This window comes from Nanorana parkeri, unplaced genomic scaffold, assembly GCF_000935625.1.
Source record: "Nanorana parkeri isolate BGI_ZX_2015 unplaced genomic scaffold, ASM93562v1 scaffold663, whole genome shotgun sequence".
Lineage (NCBI taxonomy): Eukaryota > Metazoa > Chordata > Amphibia > Anura > Dicroglossidae > Nanorana > Nanorana parkeri.
Window position 1 is genome coordinate 575,297 of NW_017306931.1, and position 22,508 is coordinate 597,804.

Here is a 22,508-nt window from a genome sequence, read left to right on the forward strand (position 1 = left end):
CAACTTCAAAGGGTAATTGATCAAAACTTAGTGGCTACTGGAAAATTTTCAATTTTCTTCCCCCCTGGTTTTTATGAGCATGAGTCTGTCTGGGAAGTTAGGGTGCAGCCTATACTCCCTCGCTTATCATGAATTTCTAAGCTGCTGGAAAAACATTTTTGCGTTAATGCTAATAGGGTTGAACTGAAGTTTGCACTTTGTTTTCAATGTGTATTTACATTACAGAAGTAATGATGTATGCCTGGCACATTAGAAAGTAGTATAGCGCCATTCCCAGGGAATCAACTTTTACATTTGCGTGGCACTTTTTCTTATAATAGTCATTTTGTGTAAACAGACCGTCTGGATCATTGTGCTTGATGCTTTGAAGAAAATTACAGCTTACTGGGAGAGATGAGGGATTCAAATAAGTATTTAAATAGAGATATTGGGAAGGATTTTACTAAAGCAGGCAAAGTGCTGCATACCAATTAAATGCAGTATTAGTCACAGAATAAAATCATTCCATGAAGTGGAAAAAACACATGGTGTTAAATGGGCATTTCTGAGCATGTCATTCACTCTCAATGCTTTAATTCTCAAATTATGGATGATTTTATTCTGGACTGAGAAGTTATATTGGTAAAACTTTAAAAAATATCTTTTTCCTTAATTCAGTATTGGGTGGGCACTAGCAGGGTGGGCTTTTCCTACCACTTTCTATACCTTAGGAATCCCCAGTAGAAATATAGCATTATGTGCTCCTGTCCCCTGACGCAGGGATTGTCACACTATCACAACTGAACTGTCACATTTTTATTTAACATAATAATGAATCCTTTGTGAAAGAGTGACAACATCACTTGGCATTGTAATTACTGCTATAGTTGGGCAGACGTGAGAATTCTGATAGATGAAATCTTGCTGCAGATGTCCCATGGGGCTATATGAAACAAACAAGGACTTGCTTAGCCAGAAACCACACAGAAAAAGTTTTGGGTACTGTTGGCCCATGAAGATGGATTTAAGCCCAAAAGGACCCCATGAATTGTCTTTAGGGTCTTCGGACTGTCATCTTTGCAATCGGTTGTACTGACATCTCAACAAATTTGCCCATGTCCCAAATGTGCCCATGTATGACCTACTTTAGGTTGTCTGTATGCAAGCAAATGTCTCTAAATAATGAGAGGGAGTGATGAGAGACCAGCCTACAATGGCTGTAGTAGCCACATCATCTATCATCATCTATCTGAGCTCTGGAGCTTGTGCAGTGAAAAGATCAATATTTATTTTTTTTAAATGAAAAAGGGAAACAATCCTGAATTAGTTGCACAAATTTTCCATCATTATGGTGATAGTGAGCTTTTCTGACTCACGCATACTCCTCATCCCTGGCAAGGCTGTCTCTACATTGTCACAGCTGGTGCTCAAATCCTCTCTCTTGCAGGGGTTTGGTTTTGTCCTTTTAAAATTCAACATCAGCCAAATGGCTAAATACAAAGTTTTATACCTAATAAAGGTACAACTTTGCCTGCCAATAACTGTGTGACATGATGACCATAGTCTTATGATCCTTTCACCCCTGGCAGTTTAGGCAGATACATAACATATGGGCAGTAACACACTTCAGGTTCTTCTAGTCTTTATACTCTGGCCAATGCTCCTGCCTGTTTTGGATTGCTGGGGAGACATCTGCTTACTGTTGACTTCTACCTTATGCACTCTCTACTTTTAAAGGGGCCCTAAAGTTTAACAGAGCACAGGCCCATGGGTGGAACATTGTGTAATAGCAGGTCTTGAGGATAACAATGGAAAAATGGTATCCCCTGCACTTACTGGTCACAAGGTGCCTTGGCAGCTTTCTGCCTTCCATATACATTTTGGGAGGTTGATAAAATCAGGCTTTTTTTTCCTGATCTGTCCAGGCCTCTTGTTAACTTCACAGAAAACAAAGTTTTAAAAAAATGGATCTCAATCCTAATTTCATGTGACAACATCAGTGGGTCAACAGCTGCTAGCACAAAGGAGATGTTGTTTCATAAGGAGAAATGTTCCAGTATGGTTCCAATGTGGTCACAACACTACAGTAGTAGTGATAGAATAAATTTATTTATACCATCTAAATGTAAAACTGAAACATTTGGAGAATACATAAAACACAGGTAAGAATGCATTCCATATTTGCATAGAGTTGTACTTTAAGGTTATTTCAGTAAGAGGATTAACCCAACCTCTGGGCTAACATTAAAGTATGGACTTTAAATGTGCTTGTTGGAACCACAAATGATTCCTCAGAAATGAGGAGAAGCTGTAATCTTCTTGTATAAATCTTTCTTTCTGGCTGATGCACAGTTGTAGGAGGAGAGATGAGAAAGCTGCACAAACTGCTCAGTAAGTCTCAAATTCCTGGCTACTGCAACAGCCACCGTAGAGTAAAAAAGAATAAAAATCCCCACAATCGGTGAGAATTCATGTCCTTGTTCATCGGAAGAGCTGCCACCTCCCATTGCTGTTTTTCGGCCATTTCCTATATATCTTCCTCTTGGTAGCTGTAAAAGTTAAAGAAGTGCCATTAGCTGTCCGCACATCGAGGAGCAATTGCCAAGTCAGCGACTGGGCCAGAGAGATGAATGGTCATCAAGAGACTTGCTTGGCCTCCGTTCCTATACCCTCAGCACTTAGTGCTCTCTGCTCACTGCTTATATCATCTCTTTGTAGGAAATGTGGCTTGGGGCCTGTGGGATGACATTTTGCATGCACCGCTCAGGGCCTCTCACTCTACTTTAGTGCACACCGGGGTATTCTTTGTGGATATAGTCTTTTCTTTTTCATGGATCCTTCCATGCTTACAGAGTGATGACATAAAAATATATCTCTTGTGTGGATGATTGACTGATCAAGCTGGTAAGCTGAGCATGTAATGTCAGTGCAGGGAGGCCAAGCTTAGATTACAGAGACCTTTTGCGTTTGCTTGGCACCTTTCAGGCCTGTTCTATTAAGTTGTAAAGAAAGGATTAGTGTTCTGCAATGTACCCTCAAAAATACTTCATCTGTTATGGTTAAATGACAGGTGCTCTTTGGAATCTTAGTAGTTGCACAGTGGCTTAGTGTTTAGCACTCCTGCCTGCAGCACTGGAGTCCTCCATTCAAATCTTGGTCAGGACACTATCTCCATGGAGTTTGCATGTTGTTGAGTGGGTTTCCCCTGGCTTCTCTGGTTTCCTCCCACACTCCCAGTTTCCTCCCCGGCATGTCCGGATCACAGTTGGTTTAGGAAAGTCTATCCCACACTCGTACCTCTAATGGCTTAAGAGTAGTCAGGTGCACGGTAGGGCAGAATTTGATTTGCCAGCACTCTAAAATTTTTAGCCGATAGTTTACTTCAAAATGTAGAAACCATAGTTGTGACGCTCACCGGACTTGCAGATCCCCTTTATCAAGGTGTAATGTGAAGGAGAACATTGACAAGTGTGGCTAACCAGAAGTACATATCATTTGTCAGGGAAGATCATTCTCTTGTATGTATTTGAACTATGTGTTTAGCTGTTTCTACTTTAGGAAGAACTGTCACAATATAGAAAATTGGGGACATGTATATTTCCCCAATTTTCTATATATTTTATTTCTTTATCGTTTGTTAAAACGTAACATCATTTTGCACGTTGGACAGGTTTTTGCAGGATTTACACTTGAATTGTGTTTCCTGGGGTGCTTGTATGTATGTACCAATGCAAATATGGACAGCACCAGCATGATAATGGGTAAAACATAGAAGCGACCCTTTGTGGGTTCTGGCTGTGTACTGTTAATAACTAAAAGAATCTGAAGAGATTTTGCATGTATTAAAGAGTTTTTTGTTTTTTTTTTTAGTCCAAACTGCGTTTGGAGATGGAGATGGAAAGGCTCCGGCAGTCACACTCCAAGGAACTAGAGAACAAAGATGATGATGTGGAGGAGATTCGACAGTCTTGTCAGAAAAAGGTAATATTGCTTATCTGTATATTTGTAGAGAGTTATTTTATCAATATGTGAAATGTATCGCCCACAATTTCTATAAATGTTAGTTGTCGTGGCTGAAAAATAGGCCTAGTACTGCTGGAGCAGAACTTCAATTAAATAAATAATTGAGTTTTAGGTAGAAGGTGGCATAATAGCATATTCCTCTACATGTTCACTCCATAGACACAATGATCCAATATTCTTCACATTTTATATGTATTGTTTTTATTTAACATCTCGAACATCTAAAACTGCATATTGAAATGTTGGCAAAAGACTTATTAAAATGTCTAGAAAATGCATTGATTGTCCACATAGCGTACAATTTCTCTGCAGCTTCTATTGTGAACATTGTGGAAGGGCTTTTCTAAATGCCATCTGTTGTTCATAATTCCTAGCTTCCATAGTGGTCTATTAATTAGGATTGGGGTATGATGTCTACTGTCATGTCATTATACTTTTCCCTCCTGATATTCCCTCGATTTTTGTTTCTTTTAACAGCTGAAACAGATGGAAGTTCAATTAGAGGAGGAATATGAGGACAAACAGAAGGTACTAAGAGAGAAGAGAGATCTGGAGAGCAGATTAAATTCCGTTAGTGAACAGGTATGGTGAAGAAGAGGCAACAGAGCTGACCGTACAAGTTCTACCAAAAAGTCATGTGGTGGTAGGCCAGTACCTGGCTTTTTATACCCTAATTCATACTGTATCATCACCTTAGGCCAGCCATCGTGACTTTGAGACTGAGAAACGTCTGAGAAAAGATCTGAAGAGAACCAAAGCTCTACTTGCTGATGCTCAGATTATGCTCGACCACCTAAAGAACAATGCCCCCAGCAAGCGTGAGATTGCACAGCTAAGAAGTCAGGTATGTGCTTTCTCAATATATTGAAATTACAGATTTCAACTTTAGCACAATTTCCAGAAGTCTATCTGATGTCTGTGTTTGCAAGAAATCGTTTTGGTTTTTTTAAATGTGTAAATTTGTCTGTAGAAGGCATTGCCCCATATCTTGCACTAATGATGTCTGATAAACCTGTTTGGCTGTAATTCTATTGTAAACTGAGAGTCATAGGTGCCCACGAAGATATTATACAGTAAGATACAACTGGCATGGCTCCAGGAATTGTTTTAAATAAGGAATACAGCTTGATTTTAGGATTCAAAAGGCAGTGCGGTGTTAAAAACGGATATGCAAATACTTCCTCTTTAATTAACAAAGCAGGAGCATCACTCTCTGTAAAGACAATGTAAGAACAGTGAGAAAGGCTTATATATTCTGGAAGTGTGCGTTTTCCAGGTTGGTGTCATAGTGTAGATTGATTAATGTCTGTCCTGTCATGAAGCTCATTAATATAAACTGAGCACAAACCTTGAATGCTGCTTCTTCTATTCTTTGTGAGAATGCAAGCCTCTGATTTATGTCCACAATGTGCCCAACATGTGAATGCAACTGCACAGTGACTGAAGGGACTTGCATCCCTAACCTTGCCTTAAAGAGATCTGTCACAAACGTTAAAAAAACGAGGGTAAAAGGACAGAAAGATCAAGTATATGACATGCTTACTTACAGTGTTTATCCTCTCTAAATATGTTTTTTTTTAAAAATTAATTTGCATGTGCCTTTTGAACTTGCTTAAATATTTGCCTACTCCATTATAGGCAGTTCCTTAGCATACCCCCCTCCCTCCTTGTACATGATAGCCCTCTTCTTTTCTGGGTGTGGGTAATTGTTCTAGCCCAGGATCTCTGCCTCTTTGCTCCCCTCCCTACATATGCTCTTATGTAGTTGCTGGGGGAGGAGCGAATGGGAATATTATAGAGTGTCATATGAGTGACGGCTCTGAGTCTGCTGGGGCTGCTGACATCACATCCAACATGGTGGTGACAACCCATCTTTCCCCCCAGGTATAGGACCCCGTACATACTCGACCTTGAGAGGATTGGGTATCCATAAAGCCATGTACCTCTCGAAGAGCACGGAGTGGCCCTCCTTCCACGCCCTCCATACCCAACCAGAATATGGACCTCTCGACTTCTGGTCTGCCATGCGTCTAACCCACTTCCTCTCCACTATCCCTCTGGTGCACAATCATAAAAGACCACTCACTCCATTCGAACAACTCTGCACCCAAACTGACCCTACACAACATGTCCTCTCCTTCTGCTACACACAATTGATCGAACAGTCGGCCCAATGCGTCTATGGTTTCTCTCAACATGGGAGGAGGAACTTCAGATTGTAATACCAACAGAAGCCGTAACTAAACTATTGTCTCTTTCCTACCGTTCCACAATTAGCAACAGGTACCAAGAATCGGGCTACAAAATAGTGACTAGATGGTACCGCACGCCGCAAGCCCTCCACTCATTGTTCCCAGACTCACCAGACCGGTGATACCGGTGCCAACGGTCCTCAGCAGGCATGCTCCACATGTTCTGGTCATGCCCGGCCCTTGAGCAATTTTGGGATAAGGTGCACGCTCTTGCGCAAAAATTTACTGACGCTCCGGTTCCTCGAGACCCTGCCTTCTTCCTTTTACATCACAATAATATATAGTACCCGGCCCATGAGCAATTTTAGGATAAGGTGCACGCTCTCGCACAAAAATTTACTGACGCTCCGGTTCCTCGAGACCCTGCCTTCTTCCTTTTACATCACAATAATATATAGTTGCGTGTCTATTCCTGCTCCCTTACCAGACATATAGTCAATGCAGCCCGGGCTTGTATACCGGCCTTCTGGAAAAAAACAGAACCTACTCCTATTAGACAGGTTTTAGACCACATCCACGATATCTACCTTATGGAAGACCTCACAAGCTCAATTAACCACAAATATACCTTGTTCTTTAATACATGGCATCCTTGGATGGAATTCATGCACTCGCCAGAATATCTCACCCTCGGAGAGTAACCGAGATCATGATAGACATGGGGGGCACTAACATACCATACTCTGATCTAACACTTTCCCCCCTTCCCTCTTGAAGTTTCTTTGCTTCCCCTCACTCTTTCACACAGACCCCAGGTATTACTGATAACCATTAACAAATCACTTGGCCTCTTCCTTACCCTACTATCCCCAATATTTACCCAACAGACCCTACACATAAGTTGGTATTATATATATACGTATGCTCTCAACTATATTACCGCTCGCATACAACCAGCGGAGGGCCATGTCGGCCGTCTCTTCATCACCTTTTCTCCGAAATCGATAGAGAGCACTTACCAATAAGGCACGGACCAGTTAATCACATTAGACGCTCCAATTGATAGCGCGGCTGGCATAAACACCCCACTACCCATCCTCAGTCCCACCACACGAGCCAGAAAGCCGCCTCCCTTTTTTTCTTGCCCACCCTCAGGTGCCTGTATGGCTAAACAATTAGATGTCTGTTGCTTGACAGTTTTGAAGTGACCGTGTTGGTTTTTACTTGCAAAGATTGTATCACGTATACCTTTTTCCTTTCCCTGCACTGTCCTATGTACGGTGTAAACTTTAAAAAATTGAAAAAAATTAAGAATTTATAAAAAAACATTAAATGCTCATATACTCTTTTGGGCAGATTTTTCTTTTTAATTCATTGTTTGGAAACGGGCACGCCTTGAGTTGTAACTCTACTAAATAGCAGTCAGTGGAAAGGAAGAGAAGAGTGTTGCTCCCTTGCATAATTCAACTCTGTTAGCTAAAAATGTGTCAACTAAGCACTTTAGGCTGGGTTCACACCTTGGCGTATCGAATATGCGCGTTTGTTGCGCTATTCGCTGGCTATTTGGCTGTATCCCAATGGAAACGCACGACAAAAACGCCCCAAAGAAGCTCCTGTACTTCTTTGGGCGTTTTGTAGCACGCCTGTAATACGCCCGGGTGTGAACCATACCCATAGGAAATAATGGGATTTCGGTGTTTGAGCATTTTGCAGAGCGTAGGAACGCGCTACAAAACGCCCAGGTGTGAACCGGGCCTTAGAGTTCCCTTGGTCTGCATCTGTTCACTACAGTACATCAGATACTGCCAATCAGTTTCCATTACAATAAGATCAGCAGGTGTATAATCCTGAAAGTGCTCTCTATGGGAATAATGGCACGAAGGTTGCATCTTGTTAGTTTAGGCTGGGCTCATATGAATGGGGTATTTTGTGCGAATTTGCTAGTATAATCCCCAACGTTTGCCAGCCATTAACTGCTAGCGATCACTACACATATAGTTGCATGTAGTAGTAATTGATTATACAAATTTGGGGCACATACATGCTACACTCTACTGTTCACTACGTGTAGCAGTCCACCACTAATTGCTAGTGATTGATCGTTGGCGATTTCATTAGCATGATTATACGCCCATGTGCACCTAGCCCCTGAGAAACCCTCCTTTTGTTGTTTTTAGCAGTAGACATAAAGTGGATTAAAAAAGGTAGCTGTACATTAGAGTGCACCGTGACTTGCTCCACAGTGCCGAAATCCATATGTCTCCAACTCCAAAGCTGCTCAACACAAGAGCTGCTATCTCACTATAGAAATAACAGATGCACTTTGAGGTAACATATTGTATGAGAATGTTATCTATAACAGTGATAGTGACAGCTTGACAGAGGTTTACATTTTACATGCCTCGAGTTCACATTTTAAAATGTTCTGCTCAATCGTTCTTTGAAGGTGTAGAAACAGGAAGCAGTATGGAATTCCCAGGAGGCTGTTTCATAATGAAGTAGAATGTGTCCCCAGTTCCATGATGTGTGGCTATCCCAGAATATCTGCTCTCTCCTCCTCCCATCACACCATAAATTCAGTATTTGCTGAAATGTTATTTACTTCTGGGGAAATATTTTTACCATGCAAGGCTTGCTCTGCTATAAATCTGGCTTCAAGTATGTTCTTTCATACAAACCAGATAGATGGTATAGAAGCACAACAGCAGCACACATTTATTTTACAGGAATATCATCAGGAGACTAATGAAGCATCTTATTAGAAATTCTTCCTGATATTATACCACTCCTGAGCTATCAGCGACTGATGGGCCTTCATAGGAGTTTATTATTTGTTTCTATCCAGACTATTTGTGGTTTCCCTGTAATACCATTGGGGACCATTGCTGACAAAAAAAAAAAAAACTAAGAGAAACTCTAGTGGAGATGTTACATACAGCAACTAATTCAGTGTTAGCTTTCACTGATTACTCTGGAAAATGTTTGACTGCTATAAGCAGAACCTCCTCTTTTATGTCTTATTTTTCTGTTAATCTTTCCATTATAAACTGTATGAGTGAGCTATCCATTTCTAGTTTAGGAGCAGGTGGTCAAGCCTTGAACAGATTGGCAGCCTTGTTCTATAAAGCAGTGCCAAGTGCAACAATAATGTGAAAAATACAGTAATTTATAGTAACCTAACCTGTTTGCAGTTTTGTCAAAGATGAATTCTGATTGGTTGTGAAGGATTATTGCGGTTTGCATGCAACCCTTTGGTTATTAAACTGACCAGTTGGTGTTGCATGCATTTGGCCAAAAGTGACAGATGTATGGGGTAAAGACGTAGGAGTTGTGTTGGTTCAGCAGTGACTGATTATGTGAACCAAGGATAGTAGTTCAACATCTATACAGTGACCATTCCCAGCTGTGCTGACTTGTTCCAGCGCTGAAGTAAACTCAGTCTGCTTTTCGGATTGAACCTCCTTTGTACAGTGGCCCAAGGGACAATTTACCCTTTGTAAGCCCTGCCTTTATATGAACAGGCGAATTGATTTTGATCAATAAATGGTCTGATTATCTGTAGATGCCACCATTGTCGATCTCCTGCCAAACATACTAGTTGGCTATTTGTTCCTCAACTTAATTCTTATGAGTTGATGGCCTGCAATAAACACGGAACCAATGAAGTCAAAGCAAAATTAGAACTCCTGATCTCTATCCTTGTTTCAGGACAGAGCCTTGGAAAATTTTCAAGCCAGTGGATCACCATGACAGCCTGGCAATTAACATTTCTCTAGCACCCATTGAGGCACACAGCCAAAGACCCATGGGTTTATAGTGCCACCTACAGGAGGAGGACGCTACGAGCAAGAATTAGCAACCTATGAAAATTGCTTCTAGTGGCTTAACTCTACAACTGCTCAATTTTTTTTTCTTGGTGTCCACAGAGGAAGGACATCTCTCACCCAGCTCTGTCGGCTTAAGACTTTTCCTTCAGGATCTTTAATCAAGTGCTAAATGGAAGACTGGCTAGATACTTTAGATCCTTGTAGTCTCCTCAGTCCAGCCATCAAGCACATATCTGTCCTTGATGGTATAGAGCAGAATTCACTGTAACTATGGAGGGATTTGTTTATTGGATGATGCAGGCTTTTTGATGACTGCTTATAGGGCACATATGAAGCACCCCCCTTCCCTTTTCTTTCATCTGTCTGTTTCCTACAGTGGATTTGGTTGGGGAAGTTCCAGACAGCCCAAACCCAGGTCTGGTGGTGGTCTCAGATGAGGAATTCTTACACTTCCCAAGTCAGGACCAGGAATTGGTGATCTCTTCCCCCACATTTTCTGAAGGAGAAGTCAGCAGTGGTAGACTGCATATTTCCAAATCTTTACTTTTTCCTTAAAGTTTACCAACAGCTGTGTAGTGTGAGGGATTACATTCTCTGTTTGTTTTATATCCAGTCAGGAAGCTTTCACATTACATGGCTGCTGGTCATTTTAAAGCTGGTCTTACACATTACAATCTTATTGTACAATCTCTGTACGATCTTCTTTTTTTTTTTTTAGATTTACCAGTAACTACATGACGACCTAAATAAAAATGAATTCAGATTGTGTCCAGTCTGGCAAGCAATCAATAAAGGAGGTTGTACAGTCATATTATAATATGTAACCATTTTTACACCGCTCAGCAAGAACTAGATAAAATCAAGCAGTACTACACTTTTGGACTTCACTTTTAAAAAACGTTCTCCTCTCCTTGATGCTGGCAATGATAATTAAATAAATGATTATTTATAGATACAACCGTTTCAGAGATCTATAGTTCAGAAACAATAATCCAACACAACAAAGAATAAAACAAAAACCTTCTGTGTTAAAATTGGGTTTTCCTCCAGGACCAATTGTACCTTGTAGCTGCACATGATCATTTATAAATCAAAGTGCTCACTTACTGCGGTCAATTTTAAAAGATCAGATTATTTTGTTAAAATTATACTTCTACTGAATAATAGTAGCTTTGTGTGAGGACCACAAGATGTGCCACCAGATGAGTATAACTAGGGTTTCTGACACTATGAATTGGTAAGGGTGCGTAGGTATTGTATCCCCCATCCCACCTTACTTGAGGAGATATCTTTGTGTTTGTCTCCAGCCTAATGCATCTTAATCTGGAAAATAATTCCTCTCTGTTGGACACCTGTATGTTAGGCATAAACAGAAAGATCTCTTTGGATGGCTCTTTATCTCAGTGGGTAAATATAGTAGTTATGTCCTGCTGTTTTTTTTCCTGAAAGCTTTCAAAGCTGTGAAAAAAGCTATTGCATGTTTACATTTTTAGTCCTAAAGAGTTAGCGGCTGCTAGTAAGTACTTGTGAATGTTATAGCTGCTAGCAGACATCTATTAGAAGCTGTTGTGCGTGTCCATTAGTTGCACACAAAGAAAAGCTCAAAGTTTTCTGATGTTGGCTTAAAAACATTGAAATTATGCCTAGTGCAATAAGAACTTTTGCCAGTGTGTTAGACAGTAGGGCCACTGCTGGTAAATGTATTTTCACAGTGTTTCTGCTTCTTTCATATGTTTTATTTACAGCTGGAGGAGTCTGAATTTACCAGTGCCGCAGCAGTAAAAGCTCGTAAGTCTATGGAAGCAGAAATTGAGGATCTTCATCTTCAGATTGATGATATTTCTAAAGCTAAGACAGCGGTAAGATTCATGGTGATATACACCAACTATTTCTCCATTTTGTCTGTTTTTGATCTGCTGCTTCAATTTCTGTTTCCTGTCCCAGCATATGAAGGTCAAGCTCATATTCTTTTATGTCCAGCGATGAGCTTCTGGACCTGCCTGAGAAAAGTACTATGCTTTATGCCACTTTTCTCTGTGTGCCACCTGTACCCATTCCAGCATTCCTGCTATGTGTTATATGCTTCTGTACATGTTACATCTTCCTGCATTCTCTGCTTCTTACACTTTCTGGTTATATTCGCCTCGTTTCTCTCTCTGCAGCTAGTTGATGCTCCCATCCATCATATTTCTGCAGCACATTTCCTGCTGTATTTTATCTGTGACATCCTTTCGTGCTCCCCACCTGTTCATTGTAAGATGAGCGGCAGCACATCCAATTTCCTAGCATAGTCACTTATAGATAAATTGACAGGTAATTATGCTAAACTATAATACATCAATATTGTGTATAGACAATTATAAAATCGGTATGTGTTATCCCAAATTTTAGATAAGATTACATATTTGTGTGTTTTATAGAAACACTGCACATAAGTACACAATATCAATATAGTAAAAACAGTGAAGCGCCACGGACTGTCAGTTCTTAATAGGACTTGCTTTTAGGCATACTGCAGGATGCTGCCCCAAAGAAGCCGGGAAAGCTGGAAATCTAGGAAATAAGCACAAAGAGGGGCGCCTTTGCTGGTGCAGATCACTTTTATTTCAATAAACATAAATAGAAAACCGAATCATACTCACAAACATGAGTGTCACAAAGTCATGAGGTGAGGACTGACAAGCAGTGAGATGTCCACTAGGTGATACCAGTGTAGTGGTGACGTTAACGCGTTTCCGGGGCACGCCCCCTTCATCAGAACAGATGAAGGAAACGCGTTAACGTCACCACTACACTGGTATCACCTAGTGGACATCTCACTGCTTGTCAGTCCTCACCTCATGACTTTGTGACACTCATGTTTGTGAGTATGATTCGGTTTTCTATTTATGTTTATTGAAATAAAAGTGATCTGCACCAGCAAAGGCGCCCCTCTTTGTGCTTATTTCCTACAATATCAATATATGCTGGCAAGAAGTAAAATAAAATCATGATACATGCTTTAATTATGTTCCAGAACACCTTGTAAAAAAATTAAAAAAAAAGAATAGGAGCATAAGTGTAAGCTGAATATTTACACTTGGATGTGCTAGCTTTTGTATTTTATGTCATTCACTTCTGCTTACTACTCTAAACTCATCTTAAAGAGTATGTCAGGGCAAGTTTAAAAAAAACAAAAACATATTTACTACATCAATACATGCACATGTCTCTATTTTATTCTTTTAAAGCCTAAACCACATTTCATGTTACACTCATATTTGGGGTGTAACATGAAGCATGGTCGCATACACCATCCCTAAAACACAAACTGCCCCCCTTTACCTGAATCAGGGAGTACATTTTTAACCAGAAGTCTGTTTTTTTTTTTAAATTTAGCGTGGCTGTACTTGGCTTAATCCACCCAGTCATGTTGTCCAAGTCTGGGATCACAAACCAGGAATCCATTTATTTCCATCCGCCACCGTAGTATTTGGACTCTGCAGAGTGTGCTGCCAATTCCTTCTCTCACTGTTCTGCAGTCCAGCCGCACTTCCTTCAGAACCATACTAGCAAGTCCGTACCTTTTGTATGCATCTGAGGCTGGGGGAAAATATAGAAAAACCCCAGTGCTCTGAAGGCTTCATTCCAAAAAGTTGGAATGCACATGATAATTGGATCAGTGTTGTTGCATTTGCTCCTTTTTGCAAAACATGGGCAAAAGATGAACTGAGCCTTTAAAAATGCTGTGAGTACTAATTTCCTGTTGTGCTTTTGCTGCACTTGAATCCCAACCAGCCTGTTGTCAACCCTGTCTGCTGGACTATAGAACCCCATCTGTCACCCAACACAAGTGCATCCATTGATTTCTTTCCCAGCAAAACAGTATTGCTGCATTGACTCCCAAGAGCCTGCCCACACATGGTGTGCAGAAAAAGGATTCTTGGTAGGTGTAGTTTTGGTGGTTCCACAAAAAGCAAAACCAGCGCTAGATAGGAACCTCCTTCAGCCACAAATTGAATCTTGTGTTCCAGGTAGGCCGCCCCGTTACAGATGAGGGATTACACTGTGTAAAACATAAAAACATGCTTTTTATCCGCCTATTTTGTGAGTACCATTTATCACTTTTAATTTTTCTAAACAAATAAAAGGATTATTTGCACCAGGAAAGAGCACCCAGTGTTTATTTTTGTAGTTTTGGTGGTGTGCCTACTTTAATAGGAACTGAGCTCCCAGCAGTTGTCCTTACAGGAATTTTACAAGATTGATGATCTCCCCTGGAGTAATAAAAGCTGTTTCCTGTTACAGAAGTGGGGTAAAAGGAAAAAAAAATATTGTTGGAACATACTCTAAAAGGGGAGAGGGAAGTTTGGGGAAAATGTAATTAATGCCCGGACATACACTTTAACTGTATCACATACTTCTCCTTTATGCCCACTCCTTCTTTCCATGTATCTCTTTTGTGCTGCATGTTGTCTATTTGAGTCCCTTACAATATATCTAACTTATTCATGCCATGCATATAATAAAATAGCCAGCAGCGTGAAGAATAAAGCGATAGAAAAAAAGTATCACAGCAGCATTCTGCATGATCAAAATTCTGATTATTACAAAGTTTCATTTGCCATTTACATAAAATTAAAGCATATTGAATAGAGTACATGTGAAATATGGTTTTAAAAGGCTGTAAAGAACGAAGACCTTTTAAAGGTGTCAATTCAAAGTAATAGGATTGAATAATGCTCTTCAAGTGACATTAAACCCTCAGATTTTTTCACATAAAACAATACTGTAATGTGTGCCTTACTGTAATCCATGGTTGTTTCCCTTCTCTTTGCTGCTCTTCCTTTTAAATCCTCATGTCTTCTCATGCTTGGGGAGAACTTCCCTTTTCAGCTCAGGGCCTCTTCCTGTAGTGCTGGCTCAGGTTACAAGCCTATGCAAACCAACACACAGACACTGTATATCCATTCCTAAACAAGGCAGTCTGCTGCAAAACAGAAGTTCTGCCCAGCATGAGAACAGATACAAATTTAAAAGGAAGAGCAGCAAAGAGAAGGGAAACTACCATGGATTACAGTAAGGCGCACATTACAGTATTGTTTTATGTTAAAAAATCTGAGGGTTTAATGTCACTTTAAGGCATTCCTGAAATCCTTTCTTGAAGCATCTTATTAAAACTGCTTGTGTTGCTCATGCAAAGCAATCATATTCTTCTTTTTGTTCCCTAACTCCAGTATAAAAGAATGAAATGACAAATTTGATTGGCTGTGCCATAAAAAAAGTTCATAATTCACACATTATTGATTGCAACCCTCATGGCAGCACTAAGCTTCACATAGTCTGTTTTTTCCTTAACCCCTCTGTTGCTGGTTACACTTGCTATGCTCAATATTATCCTGCTATGAAAGTGAAATGCTAGTGGGGTAAGGCAGCCTTGGAATGACATTTTCATTTATAGTGAGCGTAATAAATTTCACTCTTTAGCTGTGTCCGGTTTTCTTCCCCCAGTAGTAATAAGATAGATGACAGCCAGGCCGAGCCGGGGAAGTCGTTTTGCTTTTCGAATGATGTGCTAATAGATTCATTAACTTTCTGAAGCCTGCATTATTCTCTTTATTAACAGCACCACCCCTCCCAAATCCAACTCCCTCTCTTCTCCTTCCAACTGTAATGCACCACAAAATTTCAGGAAAAACCTACAGAAATGTGTCTGGCTTTAGATTCAGGATGGTTATACTTCTGCAGAGGAGAGCAGTACAGGAGAGTTGGGAATTGACCATACTGCCAATAGCAACTGGGATCTGTCTTGATTTTCTCACTAGCACTAGAAAATGAGTCATCATCGATTTAATCAAAAAAATGATTGTCCAACTAATCGATTCTGAAAATAATCATAAGTTGCAGCCCTAAAAATGACACTTAAAATCTGGTTGCTTTGATTAATAAAAGCATAGTTCCTTTTCTGGTTTGTTAAATAACAGCCGTGTGGGATCTTGCTGCACCTGTATAGCCTACGAATTGATAGTATGGACAATCGAAGTATACCGAAGTATACCGAACATAAGATGTATAATGCGATCTGAGTATATCATCAATATACTTGGTAGTAATGACAGTGGTGCATGTAACGACTTATTGAACCGATTTTCTGGGATCAATTTTAAAGTGTTGCTCTGATGAGCAGTAGTGCTTTCACTTGACTCATTTATAGGCTTTTAGTTTAGTCACAATACGGTATGTTCTTGGAGATGCATGGCAAAAACACTGACACTCTAAGTATGAAAGTATATTTCCATACCTATATTATAACAGTATAGGAAAGGGGACATGTATGAAGTGTCATAGAGTAAAAATGCCTGTGTTGAGAGCATGGATTGTATAGCTGGCCAGAGTAGAAGAAGAAACTTTACCAGCGCTCAATTCAGGAATAAAAATAAAGTAGATCTATTTGTATCACATCACATGGGTCACAAATTGCTAATATTTTGGGACCTCTCAGGGTTTCTTCAAGGTGACATAGTGATGCCTATGCCACCTTGAGGAAGGCGACTCAGCGAGGATCCGAAACGTTGACATATATGAAGTGCTACAATTGAAATGTGACATGGTACACTGCAGGGCTCCATCTGCTGCTGTCACTACATGCCCCACCCTGCTAAACCGGTCATAATGCTATATGAAGTACAACCCAGCACTTTATTAATGTATAGCTGGCCAAACACAGTATAATATAATTTGTACAATCTCAATACAGTCTTCTTTAGATTTACCAAAGTTATATAGTAGAAGCCCTACCTAAGTAATCCAATTAATTTGTTTCTGATACATAGGCCCTCATGGCACACATTGAATGTGTACTATGGTATGTGTGGTTACATATGCTGTTCCATAGGAAGGGGTCTGTGCTTAGCCAGAGCCACTGATTGGCAGGTTTTGCCTGGCAATCACCCTTACACAGTGCACATGACACTGTTCAGGGATTGGGAGCTTGAGGGATCCAGAAAATGCTAATAGGGATGTATCACATAAATAGTACAGAGGGGTTAAAATGGTAGGCTTTAAGTATGTTTCTTTCATTTTGCTTCTTTTCATTTTGTATTCTGCAATAAACAGACTCTTAAGTTGGTATAAGCAACACAGTCCTTCCAGTCAGTTTTTGTAAAAAAAAAAAAAAAAGACGAGGGGGGAATTTTATTAATGTGTTTGAACTTTCATATGGTCGCATGGGATATATTTGACGCACTTTCTTTGTGCCAAATTGATGTTTCTAGTGTAATGTTCATAAATGAGATTAAATAGACTCCAGGAAAGAAGACTTGCAAACTCCAAGCAGGAAGATTAACTGTCGCTTCCTGAAGTGGTCATCGGGACTTAAGTTGCGATTGTTTTGTTAGGTGATGTGTCGGTTTCAGACAGCCGCAGGACAAGCGCAGATGTAAGCAGTTGTGAACTGTCGCAAAACACTTGCGAAAACTCACAATCAGGAAAATATCGCGCACACAGGGCAAAACAGGCACACACCTTAACAGGAGCTGCTAAACATATTTGCGTTTAAAAAAATAGTGATCAAAGAGGATAAAACAGTCGCAATTGCGTTAATAAATTCCCCCAAGGTGTCTTACAAAGGACCAAGAGCCTGATTGTGTGTGCAGAGTGAAAGTGGTCCTAACAGACAGCTATTTTTTTTTGGTAATGAAAGGCTGGCTTCCCCTCCATTTTTGATCAGAAGATTTTAATGTGCAGTAATTAATAGCAATGGCTGTTTGACTTCTACTGCTGTTGTCATTAATCTGTCAATTATCACCTGGATTATACTCCTGCTCATACCTGCAAATTCACTGAATCTCTTGGGGATGCATTAATAACTTGCAGTCATTGCTAACATTGCTTTGGCTCCAGCCAAACCTTCTTTCCCTTTTTAGTTTTGTATAGAATTAGCAAAGCAAATACTTACCTATTGGAGAGATTTCATCTTGCTTCCTGTCCCTGTGGCAAGAAATGAGGGGGGTGTTTGTCAGCAGGGCAGGAAGACAGAGAATTAAACTGAGAGAGGATCTAACCTTCCCCAATTTACTGAAAAAAATGTTTGTAGCTGTTTGTATCCCCATTAGATTTTCCAACAGAGACACAATCTGCCGTGAAACCGTTGAGTGGTTCTGTCTCTTCCCCTTTCTGTGCAAAATAGAAAATAAAATGACTTCAGTTGCAGTTAATCCTTGTGGAAGCCGAGTCTCCCACTTTGGGTTGGCTAGTTTTCATTAAATCCTTGAGGTAGAGTATTTTTTGTAACTGAGCACAGTCTTGCTGAAGATATCATTCTGCTCTGTTTTATTTCTAGTGTCACCTTTTCAGAGTGAACCATTCCATTCTACTTCCATTACTGGTACTAATGAGGTAGTTTATACTAATAAAACAGGTTCAATCTCTTTTTGAAATCTCAGAGAATTTAGAGTTGAGAGCATCATCTCAGGTCCAAGGATAACCACTTAATTCTCCAGTGTTTTATTGTGTGTTACAGCATACAAAAATACAAATTCTCAGTGAACATACTTGGCTATTTTAGTAAGGGACTATTTCATGCTGTTTGTTGAGTTCAATGCATGTCATTTTTTATATGTTTGAATGGCAGCTAGAGGAACAAGTTAGCCGCCTGCAGAGAGAGAAGAATGAGCTACAAAGTAGAATGGAGGAGGACCAGGAGGACATGAATGAGCTGATGAAGAAACAGAAGGCAGCCGTGGCTCAGGTAAGTTCTTTTTATATATCTGTGCTGTATTACAATATACTCCTTACAATGTCTGCTGATGTTGAATGTATTTATTGTGGTAAATTGTTAGGGACTAGCAGAACTTTTTAAGATCTCCCCCAAGCAATGAGCTGTAAATTAGCTGTTGTGGGATTGTAAGGAAAGGTAATAAAGTGTTAATTTGCTGAATGACTTGTCACCATTATAAACAATATGCTATGTGATTGTGATATATGAAAAATGATCACAAGGCTTAAAGTATTATTAAACCCTTCATGTGAAACAACATAAGTTACAGCTTGAACGTTTCTTGCTGTGTGCTTTTTTTTTTGCACCCTGTCATTTCTTTACATTCAGCCTTTCTAGAACCTCTCTTCCCCCATTACTGTCTAAAGAGTGGCTCCACTCCCTTGTAGGGTCCCCTTGAGCCACCCTTATCACATGCTTCAACCAGGACTTCAACCAGGTAAATTGTGCTCTCTGTGGAAGTTGAGGGATGCAGAGCATTTTAAAGGAGAACTATGAGGTGAGTGCTTTTCACAGGTCGGCTCAGTAGATCGGGAGGTGAGCGAACACATACCGGGTTCGCTCGCCTCTCGATCCTGTCACGGCTCTCTGCCGTGACAGGGGGAGGGGCTGGATTCCCCTCTCCCCGCTCCGATCTGCCAGCGCTGACTGGCGGAACGGACGGGGGAGGGGGCGGGTACAGCTGGCTCTGCCTCTAGATAGGCAGAGCCAGCTGTCACTCACGCAGCTGGGCGGATCCCGTCATCTAAGACGTGATCCGCTCCGGCGTCTCAGTATACCGCAAGCTGTAGTTTGCGGTATACTGAGCTTAGGGTAACGGGAGGACGCTAGTTTGTGTCCTCCCGTTACCCTAAGGAGAACTATGGGGAAAAACACTGACCCCATAGTTCTCCTTTAATTTTAAGTGAGAAAAATTATTTATGGAGACAGTTTCTGTGTTGCATCAAAATAGAAAAATGTATGTAGTGAAAAGGGTTTAATACTACTTTAAAACAAACATTTTGAGAATCAATGTATTTGGATGTAATCCAAATATTTAAAATGCAAATAAGGTAATTCTATTATCCCTGCAATGTACCAAGCCATATGCCAGACAGATAGCATGTCGAGTGAGATTTAACCAGCTTGGTGCCATGAGTTTAAATCCCACTGAAAATATTGTCTGTATGTATTTAGTATATTCTTATGTGTCTGCCTGGGTTCCTCTGGGTGCTCCAGTTTTCTCCCACAACCTAAAGACATACTGGTAGGTTAATTGGTTTCCTCCCAAAATTGCTTCTAGTTGTATAAGTGTACCAGGGAGATTATATTAAGAGCTGCTTTGTGGGTCAGGGACAAATGTGAATCGTTTTGTGTACTTTCTTACACACTTGTTGATATGTCAGTGACATAAATACTGGAAAGAAATAGATTGAATGAGAACATTTGGCAAATGGTTGTAAGGTGAGAATATTAGTTCATGTATATTCTAGATCCTATATAACCCTCTATATTTGACTGGCAGTTCAGCTTATGAATAACGTTTGTGTAGCCTTAGGCCAATGTTACACTAGGGATCCTGATGCTGCCAACAGCTCGCCAGTGACAGGATTGTTACAGGTTAGAGAAAATAGTCACCTGTTTCCATGTGTCGCTCCCTTTCTGGCTCTTTGGTGACTTACAGAACGTAAGCAGCATTTCAATCAGCAAAGGAGTGACGTCTCACTCATCCGAGGAAGTGACACATGGAAGCAGGTGAGTATTTTCTCTGCAGTTGGTATGAAATGGCCCTTATACTGAATGCTGATGTATGTTTGGGCCTATAATAGAATAAGTATTAGTGTATATCATGACGTTTTTACCTTTTAGCACTGTAATTCCGACACTGCTATTTGCTGCTCCAGTATTTTGTTTTTAGTTCAGTGGTTTCCCATTTTGTCTTGTTACTGCCATCCCTATAATTTTTTGTACTTGTTATTGTTTATCTTTCCCATCAGTAGAGAGTTCTGAGAGTGGTGTTCCTAAGAAAATAAAGTCCAGCATATTGCTGTGGACAAGCCATAGGTTACACCCTGCAATTCCCAGGGTGGCGTGTTACGCTCCGCGCTCTGCCTGTTTGAGCAGAAGACAGCTCACACAAAACTTTGCAGTCTGGAAACATCCAATTTAATTAAATGCACAACTTTAGCAATAGATTAACTGCTTGTAATGTAAATAAAGTGAATTGATTTTTGCAGTGGCCCAGTTAGCTGAGCATTGGAACCCAGGGAGTGAGCAGAGCTCAGTGCTCTGTTATATGACTGAATTGCAATAAATATTTATTTGTTTTTAGTAAAGAGGATTCTTTTTCTCACCAAGCAACCCCATGAAACCTGTCATTTTTGTTTCACAGTCCTCCCGAGACCTGGCACAGATCAATGACCTGCAGTCTCAACTGGAAGAAGCCAGTAAAGAGAGGCAAGAGATGCAAGAAAAGGTAAGGAAAACTTACCCTCCTTACCTGGGGTTTACTATAAACATTGTAGACATGTATGTACGTGGATACACTATGGTAAGTGGCTTATCAAATATAAGTGTACCTGTATTCCAGCAACCATGTGTGCTGAAGCATTAGTCTATAGGAGCTTATAAATTCACAAAAGCAATATAGCATGTGTCCTTGCTGATATACTGTATTCTCACTACACAGTCAGCTAAGCCACAAAATAACCGCATCCAACACAGGATGGTCACAGATACCCTAATATCAGATGTTTAGCTGTTAAATTGGAAAATTTTCTTATAAATAAGCCATAGGAATAGGTGGACTTAATTTCATATCTAGCAACATCAGACTTAAAAGACAGGGATATCTGTAATTTTGTAGGACCGTGTGTCTGTAATCCTAAACATGCAGTGACTATATCCTCTAAAAATGTAGTGCCACTCGCATATAAAAATGATAATCAGTATAGCAATTGGTACCTGGAGGTGCTGGAAGTTTAAAACTGAACTCCAGGCAGATGTAAAAGACGCAAGTTAAAGTAATTCTGTATTTATTAATACATCAGTAATGTATTTTTTAAATGCAAGCAGTGCAAGTACCTTGACTTGATTTGACTTGATATCAGCTTCTTACAATCCCCCATATATTAGAGTTCAGACTGGGAGAGGCAGCACAAAGAGCCAGTCAGTTGTGCTAACAAGCAGCTTTCTTATGGAAAGGGAGAGCAGAAGGATAGAAAGATGATCTCATCACTCTGCTGCTTTTCCTTTCACTGCCCAGTCACAGACTAAGGAGGACCAGGACCTCAGTTCAGCATTGCTTAACTGAAAAATCAGGTTCTACCAGAAAGAACTGTGCTGTGTGATAGAGCTGTATAATCTCAGAACTGGATGGCTAGAAATACAAATTCTTTATCAGGTAAAACAGCTCCCTTATGTATATTTCATTAGTGTATTTAGCTGTTTGCTGCAGTTCAGCTTCAAGGGGAAACTAATGGATTTGAGTCAGTTTTTTTATTTTAAGTGTATACCTTTTTAAACTAATAATTTTTTCATTTTTATTGTGGGCCCTCCTTACTATCTTGTCTTGAATTGTATTGTGATTGTAATATCTTCCTTACATTGTAAAGCGCTGCACAAACTGTTGGCGCTATATAAATCCTGTATAATAATAATTGTACTACTTGTATGAATTCTTTGTTTTCACATTCCTGAAGGCCAGTGTATTATCAGTCCAATGTATAGCATCATGTCATGGCTCTTTGCACT

General features: G+C 40.1%; 1 protein-coding gene across 1 annotated transcript in view; it reads left to right on the forward strand.

The window, feature by feature from the left end:
• MYO18A (myosin XVIIIA) overlaps positions 1–22,508 on the forward strand; it is a 305,757-nt gene that overhangs the window by 262,768 nt on the left and 20,481 nt on the right. Inside the window, exons 31-36 of the mRNA XM_018563429.1 lie at positions 3,850–3,960; positions 4,480–4,584; positions 4,700–4,846; positions 11,767–11,880; positions 18,633–18,749; positions 21,148–21,231. Coding sequence (XP_018418931.1) covers positions 3,850–3,960; positions 4,480–4,584; positions 4,700–4,846; positions 11,767–11,880; positions 18,633–18,749; positions 21,148–21,231 — 678 coding nt within the window. The remainder of the gene's footprint in view (positions 1–3,849; positions 3,961–4,479; positions 4,585–4,699; positions 4,847–11,766; positions 11,881–18,632; positions 18,750–21,147; positions 21,232–22,508) is intronic.